Source organism: Budorcas taxicolor, chromosome X (assembly GCF_023091745.1).
Source record: "Budorcas taxicolor isolate Tak-1 chromosome X, Takin1.1, whole genome shotgun sequence".
Taxonomy (NCBI): Eukaryota; Metazoa; Chordata; class Mammalia; order Artiodactyla; family Bovidae; genus Budorcas; species Budorcas taxicolor.
This window is the reverse complement of record NC_068935.1, coordinates 44,891,419-44,905,466: the sequence shown is the minus strand read 5'-3', so window position 1 is coordinate 44,905,466 and position 14,048 is coordinate 44,891,419. Positions and strand designations below refer to the sequence as shown.

The following is a 14,048-nucleotide window of genomic DNA, read 5'->3' as shown; positions in this document are numbered from 1 at the left end:
ACAGTTCAACATCACAGTATTCATGTAATGGAAACATAATACCATATACTCTTTTGGATAAGACTTCTTTCACTTTCATAGATATTCATCTATATATTTATTCACTAAGTAGAACTCTAATACATGACTATACTATAGTTTTTTTTAATTCCTTCACCAGCTGATAGACATTTGGGTTGTTTCCAGTTGGAGGTAATAAAACTGGTATAATCCTTCTTTTACAAGTGGAATCAGGCTTCCATTTCATTTCTCTTGGGAAAATGCCTAGGAGTGAGATGACTGGGTCATAGGGTAAAAGTGTGCTTAGTTAAATATGAAACTACCAGATTTTTTTTCCAAAGTGGCATGCCATTTTACCTTCCCATCAAAGATGTGTGAATATTCCAATTGTTTCCATCTTTCCCCACACCTGCCAGTCAGTCTTTTTTAATTTTAGCCATCCCAGTGAATGTACAGCGGTATCCCATGATTTTGGTATGCTTTCCCTAATGACCAATGATGTTTAACACTTTTTCTGGTACTTATCAGCCATTTGTATTTTCTCCCTTTGAGAAGTGTCTGTTGAAACCATTTGCCTATTTTTTTACTGTATTTTCTCATTATTGAGTTATAAGAGTTCTTTATATATTCTGTGTATAAGTTCTTAGTGCTGTGAATATTTTCTCTCAATCTAAGACTTACGTATCCATTTTCTGAATGGTATCGTTTGGTGAGAAGTTACAAATTTTTATGATATTTAGTTTATCATATTTTTCTTTTATGATTTTTGCTTTTTGTGTCCTAAGAATATAATCAATTTTAAGTCCTGTTGATGCTCCCTCTTCAAGTGGTATTGTTTCTGGCCCCTTTTCCGTTTTCTTTCTTTTTTGCAAATAACCAACTCCAAGCCACCATCATCTTTTGTCAAGACTATGAACTCTTCAGAAGCCAAAATGGATCTCACAGTTCCCAACTCTCCACTCCCACCCCTACCAGTCCCTCCTTTGGTCTCCCCTATCCTTGCCACACCCTTGATTCTTCTCTTGCTCTTACACCATATGTTAAGTGCGTCAAGAAATCATACAAGCTTTCTTCTCAAACATGTATCACAGTCTAATTGGAGTATAGCAGCAGGTGTTTTTCTAGTCTTCTCTAGAAGAGTGCAAGCTCCTTGAGACAGAGATGCTACCTCACTTACACTCGTGCAAAGAGAAGGCAATTGTTTACATGCTGCAATGTCATGCACCAGAGAGCATCTCTCTCCCATCACAGTGCTCACAGGTCTCAAGTATCAACATCAGAACTCCTTTGTCTGGGTTCCTGAGTCTATCTCAAATGCCAGCATTCCTGGCATGTTCCACCAAAGTATTAGTGGTGCATCACATCTGCTTCCTTCATGTGAATGCACTAGCCCATAGGAGAGAAGGAGAACACCACCCAAAGAGAAGGACGATGGAAAGAAAGGCCCACAGTACAATTTCATCTTGCCTTTGCCCTGCACATTGCCAACACCCCATGGGTAGCAGAGCGGTCCCCGACTGGCTACACAAGGAAATGTTTATACTCAGAATGTACCCATACTATTCCTTTCCTCCACAGATGTTACTCACACCAGAGAACATAAAATAAATTTCTTCAAGACCTTAGAAGAATAATTTTTATAAAAAAGTTAAATAGGAAGAAGTAAGAATCTAACCAAGATGATGGAAACTGGTAAAACCTTTCTGAAAAGCAATTTGGCTCTCGGCATCATAAGCCTTTGACCCAGCAATTCCCCATTTGGAAATCAATCCTCTGTGGGGAAACAAAATCCAGAAAAATAATTCTACGTAATGATACACATTTATAATGGTCAACAAAATGGACGACCGAACTGTCCAACAATAGTGGGTTGGGTAACAGATATAAGGGAATACTAAGCAGTCAATCAAAGTTGTATTTTCAAGGAATATAATGACCTGGGGAAATGCTCATGATATAATTAAAGTGGATAAACTAAATGCAAAACTACAAATGCAGTATGTGTATATTTTTGATGGTGTTTATTGTGTAAACAATTTGTCTATTGTGCCTAGAATAGTGCCTGCCATGTAATAGTGCTTGGCTCAATAAATAATCATTAAGTGGATAAATGTCATATATATAATATGTGATAGTCGGTCTAGTCAAACTCAAAAACATAGTCCGTTTATGTTTTTTTCCAGTAGTCATGTATGGATGTGAGAGTTGGACTATAAAGAAAGTTGAGCCCCAAAGAATTGATGCTTTTGAACTGTGGTGTTGGAGAAGACTCTTGAGAGTCCCTTGGACTGCAAGGAGATCAAGCCAGTTCATCCTAAAGGAAATCAATCCTGAATATTCATTGGAAGGACTGATGCTGAAGCTGAAACTCCAATACTTTGGCCACCTGATGCAAAGAACTGACTCATTTGAAAAGACCCTGATGCTGGGAAAGATTGAAGGCAGGAGGAGAAGGGGATGACAGAGGATGAGATGGTTGGATGGCCTCATCGACTTGATGGACATGAGTTTGAGCAAGCTCTGGGAGTTGGTGATGGACAGGGAAGCCTGGTGTGCTACAGTCCATGCAGTCGCAAAGAGTTGGACACGATTGAGTGGCTGAACTGAACTGAACTGAATGTAACATTATATAACACGGTCTTTGAATGATTAAAATATTTGAGTGTTCACAATGTATCACACTCTACACAGAAAGCTTTACATGGTATGTGCATGCATGTGTGCTAAGTTGCTTCAGTCATGTCCAATTCTATGCAACCCTATGGACTGTAGCCTGCCAGGCTCCTCTGTCCATGGGATTCTCCAAGCAAGAATACTGGAGTGGGTTGTCATGCCCTCCTCCAGGGGATCTTCCCCACCCAGGGATCGAACCCAAGTCTATCTACATTGGCAGGCGGATTCTTTACCACTAGCGCCACCTGGGAAACCCTTTACATGTTGTACACACCACATTTCATTCTTACCACAATCCTTGTGAGACAGTTAGTGGCACTGTATCAATTTTTACAGAAAAGGAAGTTGAAAGTCTGAAAGGGTAAATAATTGTATCAAAGGACACTCAGTTACTAAATGGCAGAGCTAGGATTCCCACCCAGGCAGTCTGATTTCACAGCCTAAGCTCTGTAACAATACAGTAACACCATGCAGATTCAGCATTTATAGGGAAAAAAAGACAAGGAGAGAAAAACACCAGTATGTTACCAGTACCTTATCTCTGGCTGACAGGGTAAAAAGGCATTGGTACATTCTGCTTTTGTTTTTCTTTATTTTCCAAATTCCCTATAATAATTCAGTTCAGTTCGGTTCAGTTCAGTCACTCAGTCATGTTCGACTCTTTGTGACCCCCCCATGGACTGCAGCACGCCAGGCTTCCCTGTCCATCACCAACTCTCGGAGCTTACTCAAACTCACATCCATTGAGTCGGTGATGCCATCCAACCATAATTATGCATTGCTTTTTTACTCGGATTTTTTTGTTTTTAATCAAGAATTTACCCAGGAAATTTGAAGTTCTCAGCACTCAAGTTCAGCCCTTGGTCCCAACTCCACTCTCACATCTTGGGGCAGATCCACTTCCCTGCGGTCCTAACCTAGCACTGTGCTCTGACCTCCCTTGCTAAATCTACCTGATTTCCAGCTGTAAGTGTAAACAATGCTTCCTGGCAGAGGCTGGAGTTAGCTGTGTCCCTCTGCAGTCCCTAGTATCCAGCTTTCTGGCTTTCCTTGGTCTAATCCCTTGTTCTGCCTTGGCCCCAGGTTCTCTGCCTCCTGGCAAACCATCCCCCACAATCCCTTACCCCTATCTTTCTCTCACAGAGCGTATAGGGCCAGTATGGCATAATGGCAACAGCGACTACCACAGCTGGCAGCAGAGGGGGGTGGGGTGTGTACAGAGTCCTTGCAGCATGCAGGATCCAGGGACAAGCCACAACAGCACTCTCTTTCCTCTGCGACATCTTCACTTCCCTCTTCAATTACAGACCCCAAGCTGATCACACCACGTTAATAAGGCCCTGATCAATGCTAAGGAGTTATTTTATGATTCCTGCAGGTTGTATTCCTATTATTATTACACACCACAGCATCACATTAGCTTTCAAAAAACAAACCAGCATTGATCTGCTGACTCACTCTATGGTCTCCTATGACGCCCAGATCTTTCCATTATGTTTGCATCTCCAGGCAAAGAGAGAATTGATTTCCTCTCCAGCCCTCCATAAGAAGTTCCTGTTCATTCACCGCTCCCAATCTTCCCCCGACCCTCCCATCCTCTGGACAGAAATTGGAGAAATGCAGAAAGCAACAAAACCCTCAGGTCTATTTGTTAAAGCCCTGAAAAGCAACAACCAAAAAGACAAAAGCATTACAAGAAGTAAACTAAAGGCTTTTTGCCTGATTTCCCCAGATCTCTCCAATTTTTGATTTGAAAACTTTATAACCAAAATTATACTTTATTTTTTATGCTATAAATCAATACAATGGAGTAGTTAAGAGCTGAAGTTATGGAGTCAGAGAGATCTAGACTTAAAAGCCAGTTCCCAAATCTCCTAGCTGTATGATCTTGAACAAACCACTTTGCCTCTTGAGACCTCAGTTTTACCACCTGCAAAATGGGAGTAATTATAGTACAGTCAGGCTTCCCTGGTGGCTCAGCAGTAAAGAATCTGCCTGTAATGCAAGGGACTAGGGTTTGATCCCTGGGTCAGGAAGATTCCCTGGATGAGGGCATGGCTGCCCACTCCAGTATTCTGGCCTGGGAAATCCCATAGACAGAGGAGACTAGTGGGCTACAGTTCATAAGCTTGCAAAGAGTCAGACATGACTAAAGGGACTGAGCATACATGAATACTACAGTGAGCTCTGCAATAATGCGATGTATCACAGTTTTACATGTTAGATGATTAAGAAATACATAAAAAGTATAATAAAGGTAGCACTTTAAAAAGACTTGACTTGTAACAACAACAAAAAAAAGACCTGACTTGTGGAGGCAGCTGTTAAGAGGGTTGCAGCTTTTGAGTTCTTACGCCATGGTGGAGGGAGGGTGATATGAAATCAGACAGAAATTTGTCAAGCAGATGTGGGCAAGTGTGGCTCATATCACACATGGTGAACTGACAGAGCTGGTGGACGTTTGGATCGTGTATGTGTGTGTGTGTGTTCACGCATGCACAAGTGCACTCATATTCCTGCATGCACATGCTTTGCATACTACTCTGTGGCTCAGTTCAGCTACATGCAGTTTCCTGTGTTCACTGAGACTTTCTCATGGAGAGATTGTGCACAAGCATACACGAAGTTCATGTTATGCTCAAACTGGTCCCTAAAACATCAATCCCATTAGAACAAATTCACATTTCTCAAAAGAAGATTTTATAGCAGAACTGACTGTACCAATCTCCTTGGCTTGGGAAGATTACATGAAATAATGCCTTTAGCAAAAAGCCTAGTACCTGGTAAGCTTGCAGTAAATGATAGCTGCAGATAGCCAAAGCAACACTAGTAGCTCAACCACTGTAGCCCTACAGTGCCTGCAGGTAGAACCCGGAACCACTTCAATGTGGGTTTTCCTTCACATATCTGATGAGAGGCAACAAAAGTCCAGTAAAGCTCATCTCAGTTTGGATTCATCTTTCGCCACACCCTACTTGCTAACCAAGTGCCTGTAACACTTGCAGTTAATTCTGGAACACCTTTTATGGCCCTACAGTACCAAACCATGGCTAAGCAGTGTAGAATTTACAGAAGAGCCACAACAGCCCAATGGCCTAAAAGAGTTTCCTCTGGGGACTTCCCTGGTGGTCCAGTGGCTAAGTCTCCACATTCCCAATGCAGGGGACCTGGGTTCAATCCCTGGTCAGGGAACTAGACCAAACATGCCACAACTAAAGATCCTCCAAGCCTCAACAAACATCAAAGATCCTGCATGCAGCAACTAAGACCTGGTGCAGCCAAATAAACACACAATACATTTTTTAAAAAAGAGTTTCCTCTGATGATCAGTGGGAAGAGTGAGGTGTAAGGGGAGCCAGGGTGGTCTGGTTGAAGGGCCTCCGATAAGCAATAGACACTGTTGGTTCTGGAGAGGGCAGTGACATAATCAGAGCCATTGCTTAGAGCAGATGTCAGCAAATTTTGTTCATAAGAGGCCAGATTATAAATTTTTAGACTTTGCAGCCATATGAGTTTTGTTATAACTAATCAAATCTGCTACTGCAGCATGAAAAGAGCCATAGACAAAACATCCATGAATGAACATGGCTGGGTTCCAATAAAACTTTCCTCATTAAAACAAAACAGGCAGATAGAACAAGATGGAGGAGGAGGAGGAGGATGCGGAATACATCTTTCTCCACAGATACATCAGGAATACACCTTCAGACACAGAAGTGCATGCAGAACACCAGCTGGGAGCACACAGGAGTACCTGACCAGTGGAGAAGAATATACAGAACCACACAAAAACTCAGTAGGATGAAGGAAGTAGGGGGCAAAACAGGAGTACTAGTAGGACTGGACCTGCCCTTGGTGGGTGGGGAAACTGAAGCAGGGGTCTAATTCCCACCTCAGGGCAATTGTATGGGTCAGAGGAGAAACATTTAAGGCTGAGAGTGAAGCAGCTGATCTGTCACAGCCTAAATGGAATGAGAATCAGACAATTTGCCACAGCCATACGTACCCTGGACAGAGACACAGGTCCCCGGGAAGGTGCAGTGGCTAGGAGCTGGAGTTCAGGGATTGTGGAGCAATCCCAGGGTGAGGGCTGCTGTTGACTGCTGGGAGATGGACTGAGGGGACGTGAGGGAGGAGATTGTGGTGGGAAATGCCTATGGGGGAAAGTCAGGCAGCCATGGAAGTAAGGTGATGCTGCTGAGTCATGCATAGCGGGTGGAGCCATCACCATAGCCTCTCTCTCCCCACACATCAGCACTGGCAGCTGAACAATAGAGAGGCTGGCCTAGCAACTGCCTGTTGTGTGGAACAACAGAGTAGGACCCCACCCAGGGTGCTCCCTTTTGGTGCCTGATGCACCAAACAACAGAGTAGGACCCCAGGCAAGGGAGCCCTCTAAGTGCCTGAACAGGCGGAGCAACGCAGAAAGACTAGCCAAAGAGGCCTTACGATCGCCAGCTACCAGAGGCTCGAGAAAAGGCTCTGATAGGGCCATAACTCCTGTGGCTGACGCAGTCCATGTCCCTGCATACTTAATACCTCCAGGGTCCCCACGACCCAAACAGCTGCACCACCTTCATGCTCAACCCTCACCAGGGCAAAGCTGCCACAAGGGGAAAAGTCTTGCATCTATGCACATGTGGTTGCTTTGGTCATGTCCAACTATTTGCGACCCTGTAGACTATGGCCTGCCAGGTTTCTCTGCCAGGGGGGTTCTCCAGGCAAGAATGCTGGAGTGGGATACCATACCCTTCTAGAGCACTGTATTTCCTAGCCACCAACTCCTCTGAGTACCTGGTGCTGCCAGGGCACCTGTGACCCAAGCAACTGTACCACCTCTACCCCTGGCACTCACTGGGGCAGACCCAAGTCCTCTAGGGCAGCCTCAGGAACAAGCCCCAGTGGATGACCCACATGCAGAGGTGGAAATAAAATCACAATTGAAACCCAGGGCAGTGTGGCTAAAGAAGAGGACCCAAACCCTTCCCACCAGCTGTACAAGCTGCAGATTAAATCCACACAATAAACTAGGCAGACTCTGTGTCTATGGAATACATAAAAGGACATTGAGACCTCCCACAAAAGAAAATGCACTAGTTCTGACAGTTGTGGACATTGGAGGCAAGAACACACAGGAGTAGGACCAGATTAGAGTCTGAGCTGCCCCTACAGCAGGTCCAGAGATGAGCACAGCATTGGAGGGCATCCTAGGGAGGTGAGGTGAACTGTGACTCCCAGCGAGGGAAAGGACGCTGACAGCAGAGACTCAAGAAAAACATTTATTATTCTTATATTCGACTTGTTCTATAGTTACTTTCGGATTACTTTTTTCATTTTGGTTTCTTTTTTTCCTCTCCCCCACCCCCTCTCCGGTCTGTTGTAGTTGTCTAGTCATTGATTTTATTAGCACTATGAAATCTACTTAAGCTTTTTTTAAATCACGCTTTTTATTTCTGTTATAAACTTCTGCCTCTATGTTGGCCTTTCACAGTTCTGTAGAGTTTTCCTTAAATTTTTAAATTTTTTAAACATTAATTTTTCTATATTTATTCCTTTGTTTGCTTTTCCTACTATTCTTTTCCCCCTTGCAGTTAATCTTTACAATATATAAAACTTCTTTTGTTTTTACTTGGTATTATCTTTAATTACAAAGACTTTTCCAATCACATCACATAGAGATCATTTTATCCACTGCTCTGTTTGGCTGCCAATCTCTTATCTCTCTCCTCAGCAATGGTAAGGCGAATACCCTTTCCACGGGGAAGAGGGATCCACGGTTTGTTGCCTTTGCCAATAACGAAAATGTTAGAGAGCCGTGTGGCAAAGCTGTTGCCGTTTGCATCTTTCACATGAACTAAATCAAAAGAACCTGGATGTCTCTCCCGGTTTGTAATCACACCAATTCTTCCCAGGTTAGCACCTCCAGTCACCATGCACAGGTTACCAGTGTCAAATTTGATGAAATCAGTAATCTTGCCAGTCTCCAAGTCAATCTGAATGGTGTCATTCACCTTGATGAGGGGATCAGGGTAATGGATGGTACGAGCATCATGGGTTACCAGATGAGGGATTCCTTTTGTCCCCACAAATATCTTTCTTACTTTGCACAATTTATACTTGGCCTCCTCAGGTGTAATATGATGAACAGCAAAGCGACCCTTGGTGTCACAGATCAAACGAAAATTCTCTCCAGTCTTATCAATGCTGATGACATCCATAAAACCAGCAGGGTAGGTTATATCTGTGCGGACTTTGACATTGATCTTAATGAAATGCTGCATGCAAATCTTCTTTACTTCATCTCCAGTTAGGGCATACTTAAGTCTATTCCTTAGGAAAATGATTAGTGGGAGACATTCCCTTAGCTTGCAGGGACCAGTAGATGGAAGAGGGGCAAACACACCAGTCAGTTTATCCAGCATCCAATGTTTTGGAACTGCTACGTGTTTCAGGTGCTTCTTGGGACCCTGAGCCGTGGCTGAGCTAGGCACGAAAAGAGATATAAAACTTCTTTATCTATCTCTATTTAACTTTGCATTTCTATTCTTTCTTTCCTTTCTTTTTCCTCACCATATTTGTTAGTTTTGTTTTCATTGCTTTATTCCCCAGTTGGTACCTTGCTTTAGTTTTGTTTTCCAGTTTGTGCTTTAGTTAGTTTTGTTCTTAACTGGTGGATATCATTTTTGGGTTCCTCTGTTTGCTGGGTCAACCTATTGTACTTTATTTTTGTTGGACTGTTTTGATTTTGCTTATGGGTGTATATGTATGTGTGTATATTCCATTATTTTAATTATTATTTGCCTGGTTTTGTAATTGCCATTTGTCTGGGGTTTGTCTTTGGTTTCTCGTTTTAGGGTATCTGTTTCAATCTCATTTAATGCCATAACAAACCACCTGTGGAATCTACATTCCTGGCCAGACATCAAGCCTGAGCCTTTGGAATGGGAGCACTTACTCCAAGACCCTAGACTACCAAAGAAATCCTAACCCTAGGGAGTATTAAATAGTGAGAAGTCCCAGAAAGGCAACCACTTGTATACAAGACCCGCATCACCCAACTACCAGTAGCACTCTGTGCAGGATGCATCATCCAAACAACAAAAGTGAAAGTTGCTCAGTCGCGCCCAACTCTTTGAGACCCCATGTTGCAAAGTTCCACAGCTCATGGAATCCTCCAGGCCAGAATACTAGAGTGGGTAGCTGTTCCCTTCTCCAGGGCATCTTCCCAACCCAGGGACTGAACCCAAGTCTCCCGCATTGCAGACAGATTCCTTACCAGCTGAGCCACCATGGAAGGCCTCCAAGCAACAAACAAGACAAAAATACAATCCAGTCAGCAGCCAGGATTACCATCTCATTCAGCCCTGCCTATCAGAGGGGAAAAAAACTCACTTCCTCCCACCAGAGGGACAAGTCACACCCTACACAAAGCTTACACAAACCACTGGACCAAACTTATGAGGGCAGAAACCAAAAGAAAGAATTTAACCTTGAAGACTGGAAAAAGGAGACTTCAAACACAATAAGTTAAAAAAATAATGAAAAGGCAGAGAAATACTGCACAAATGAAGGAACAAACTAGAAACACACAAGTCCAAATAAATGAAGAGGAAACAAGCAAACTACCTGAAAAAGAATTCAGAATAATGATAGTAAAGGTGATCCAGAACCTAGAAAATAAAATGGAGAAAATGCAAGAATCAATTAACAAAGACCCAGAAGAATTAAAGAATAAACATACAGAGACAAACAACACAATTACTGAAATTAAATTAAAAGTACTGAGAAGGAAATGGCAACCCACTCCAGTACTCTTGCCTGGAAAATCCCATGGACAGAGGAGTGTAGTAGGCTACAGTCCATGGGGTTGCAAAGAGTCGGACACGGCTGAGTGACTTCAGTTTTTTTTTTTTCAGTCAGAAGGAATTAATAGCAGAATACCTGAAACAGAAGAACGGATCAGTGAGCTGGAAGATAAAATGGTGGAAATAACTGCTGAAGAGTAGAATAAAATAAAAAGAATGAAAAGAACTTAGGATAGCCTCAGAGATCTCTAAGAAAATGTTAAACACACCAACACTTGAGTTATAGGGGTCCCAGAAGAAGAGAAAAAGAAAGGGTATGAGGAAATTGTTGAAGAGATTATAGTTGAAAATTTCCCCACCATGGAAAAGAAAACAGTCAATCAACGCCAAGAGGTGCAGAGAGTCCCATACAGGATAAATCCAAGGAGAAACACGCCAAGACACACACTAATCAAACTATCAAAGATTAAACACAAAAAAAGAATATTAAAAGCAGCAAGGGAAAAGTAACATACAAGGGAAACCCCCATACATTTAACAGCTGATCTTTCAGCAGAAACTCTGCAGGCCAGAAGGGAATGACAGGATATATTTAAAGTACTGAAAGGGAAAAATCTACAACCAAGATTACTCTACCTGGCAAGAATCTCATTCAAAATTGATGGAGAGATAAAAAGCTTTACAGACAAGCAAAAGTTAAGAGAATTCAGTACCATCAAACCAGCTTTACAACAAATGTTAACGGGACTTATATAGTCAGGAAATACAAGAGAAGGAAAAGATCTACAAAAACAAACCCCAGAGGCAGTCCTAAGATGGCAGAGGAAAAGGACGGGGAGACCACTTTCTCCCCCACAAATTCATCGAAAGAACATTTGAACACTGAGAAAATACCACAAAATAACTTCTGAATGTGGTGGAGGACACCAGGCACCCAGAAAGGCAGCCCATTGTCTTCAAAAGGAGGTAGGACAAAATAGAACAGATAAAAAGAGAGACAAAAGAGTTAGGGATGGAGGCCCATCCTGGGGAGGGAGTCTTAGACGTTTCCAAACACCAGGAGACCCTCTCACCAGCGGGTCTGTGGGGAGTTTTGGAATCTCAGAGGGCAACATAATCGGGAAAATATAAATACAATAAATAAACAACAGTAAAATAAATACTAATAAAATAAATAATACCCACAGATTAGGGGGTCTAACTACAACTCCCAGAGGACAAGTAGCTCAGACGCTCGTGTCCTCCATCAGCAAGCGGCGGCTGAACAGGGAGGCGCAGGCTGCACTGCTTAGGGTAAGTACCGGGCCTGAATGCCCTGAGGGCAATCTGAGGGAGCTAACATGAGATAGCAACCCAAACTGCGGGAGAGCCAGAGAGGAAAAAAAAAAATAAAAGGATGAAGGAGAGAGAATTTTCCCATGAAAAGCTCTAACCTAAGGCACTGCCGGGACCGCTCACAGAACAAAAGCCTGAGAGAATACCAGAGGAGAGCAAGCCAGCTGCAGACCAGCCCATCCCCTGCCAGAGGCAGGGAGGCAGGCAGGTGACAGCCAGAGCCAGAAGGAAAGGGGCAATCTCAGCCTCAGAGACTGCATCCCCAATCAAACTGCAAGCAGGCTCTCAGTCACTAACCAAGTCTTCCTGGGATCCATCAGGAGGGCCGCAGCCAGAGATCAGCACCCCAGAAGAGACACAAGGCACACCTAAGATGCAGCTGCGCACCCAGGAAACCAAGCAGCTCGGACCAGGGAGGTGATAAGACACACCGCATCTGGGGAATGTGCACTTGCCAAGCACCTGGTCGCCTGAGCTGCTCACACCTAGGAAGGGCACAAAACATGGGCACAAAACGCAGGCCCAACTGAGTCTGTGCCTTGTGGAGTACCCAAGAACCTGAGCCTGAGTGGCGTAGATCTGGGAAGTCCATGCAACTCAGGGCATGCCCCAGAAAGTTCCCCAGCAGAGTAACCTGAAGCCTAAGCAGTGTAGACGGGGAAAGCACACATGCCGTGAGCAGGGGCAAACCCAGTGTGACCCAGACATTGCGAGCACTCCCCACACACAAGTGACATTTGTTTGCAGTGTTCCTCCCTTCCTGCAGCACAACTGAACAAGTGAGCCTAAATAAATGACTGCCTTCGCCCCCTTGTGTCAGGGCGGAAGTTAGATACTGAAGAGACTTGCAAGCAGAGGAAGCCAAAATAAACCAAGAAGAGGGAATGGCTCTGGAAGTGACAGGTGCAACAGATTAAAACCATGTAGTTAACACTGACTACATTGGAAGGGACCTATAGACTTTGAGAAGAAGTATAAGGTGAAACATGGAACTATCTGAAACTGAACTGACCACACACTGCCCTCAACAGCTCCAGAGAAATTACTAGATGTATTTTACTATTATCATTTTTAATTTATTTTTAAGTTTTTTATTAATCCTTTAAATTTCATTTTTAAATCCTACTTTTAACTTGAGGAAAAAAAGACCCTATTTTTAAAGCAAATTTCATATTCCTTTATTATCACTTTTGCGATTTTGTTTTGTTTTTTTAATATTGGATTTTTGAGAGTCTAACCTCTACTCTGACTCTTAATCTTAGCTGTTTGGTAATTGTTACCAATTTTGAACTTTTAAGAATCAATCTTCAGTACTCATTTTTACTTAGGGGTGTGATTACTGGCTTGATTGCTCTCTTCCCTTTTGACTCTCCTTTTTCTCCCCGAGGTCACTTCTATCTCGTCCCTGCCCCTTCTCTTCTCTACTTAACTCTGTGAATCTCTTTGGGTGTTCCAGGCTGTGGAGAAAACTTAGGGAACTGATCACAGGCTAGACTGGTCTCTCTCCTTTTGACTCCCCTTCCTCTCTTCCTGGTCACCTCTATCTCCTTCCTCCCTCTTCTCTTCTCTGTGGAACTCTGTGAATCTCTCTGAGTGTTCCAGACTATGGAGAGCAAATAGGGAATTGATTACTGGCTGGCTTCCTCTTGTTGCTTTTGATTCCCTCTCTTCTCCTCCTGGTCACCTCTATCTCCCACCTCCCTCTTCTCTTCTTCATGTAACTCTGTGAACCTCTCTGGGTGTCCCTCACTGTGGAGAATCTTTTCACCATTAACCTAGATGTTTTGTCATCACTACTGTATAGATGGAAAAGTCTTGAGTCTACTATAAGAATAAGACAGAAAGACAGAGGCAAGAGGCCTAAATCCAAAAGTTGAGAACACCAGAAATCTCCTGACTCCAGGGACCATTAATCAACAAAAACTCATCCAAAAGCCTCTATACCTACACTGAAACCAAGCTCCACCCAAGAGCCAACAAGTTTCAGAGCAAGACATACCTAGCTAATTCTCCAACAAAGCAGGAACATAACCCTGAGCACAAAAATACAGGCAGCCAAAAGTCACACCAAACCCATAGACACCTCAAAACTCACTTCAGGACACCTCATTGCACTCCAGAGAGAAGAGATCCAGCTCCACCCACCAGAACCCCAACACAAGCCTCCCTAACCAGAAAACCTTGACAAGCCACTCCTCTAACCCCACCCACGGGGAGAAACTCCCCAATAAAGAA

At 43.3% G+C, this 14,048-nt stretch overlaps 1 protein-coding gene across 1 annotated transcript; it reads right to left on the bottom strand.

Annotated features, from left to right (window-relative positions):
* Positions 1-8,357: 8,357 nt before the first annotated feature.
* LOC128069839 (40S ribosomal protein S4, X isoform-like) lies at positions 8,358-9,110 on the bottom strand. Its single transcript, XM_052663026.1, has one exon. The coding sequence runs from the start codon at positions 9,093-9,095 to the stop codon at positions 8,358-8,360; it is 738 nt and encodes a 245-aa protein (XP_052518986.1). The 5' UTR covers positions 9,096-9,110.
* Positions 9,111-14,048: the final 4,938 nt, after the last annotated feature.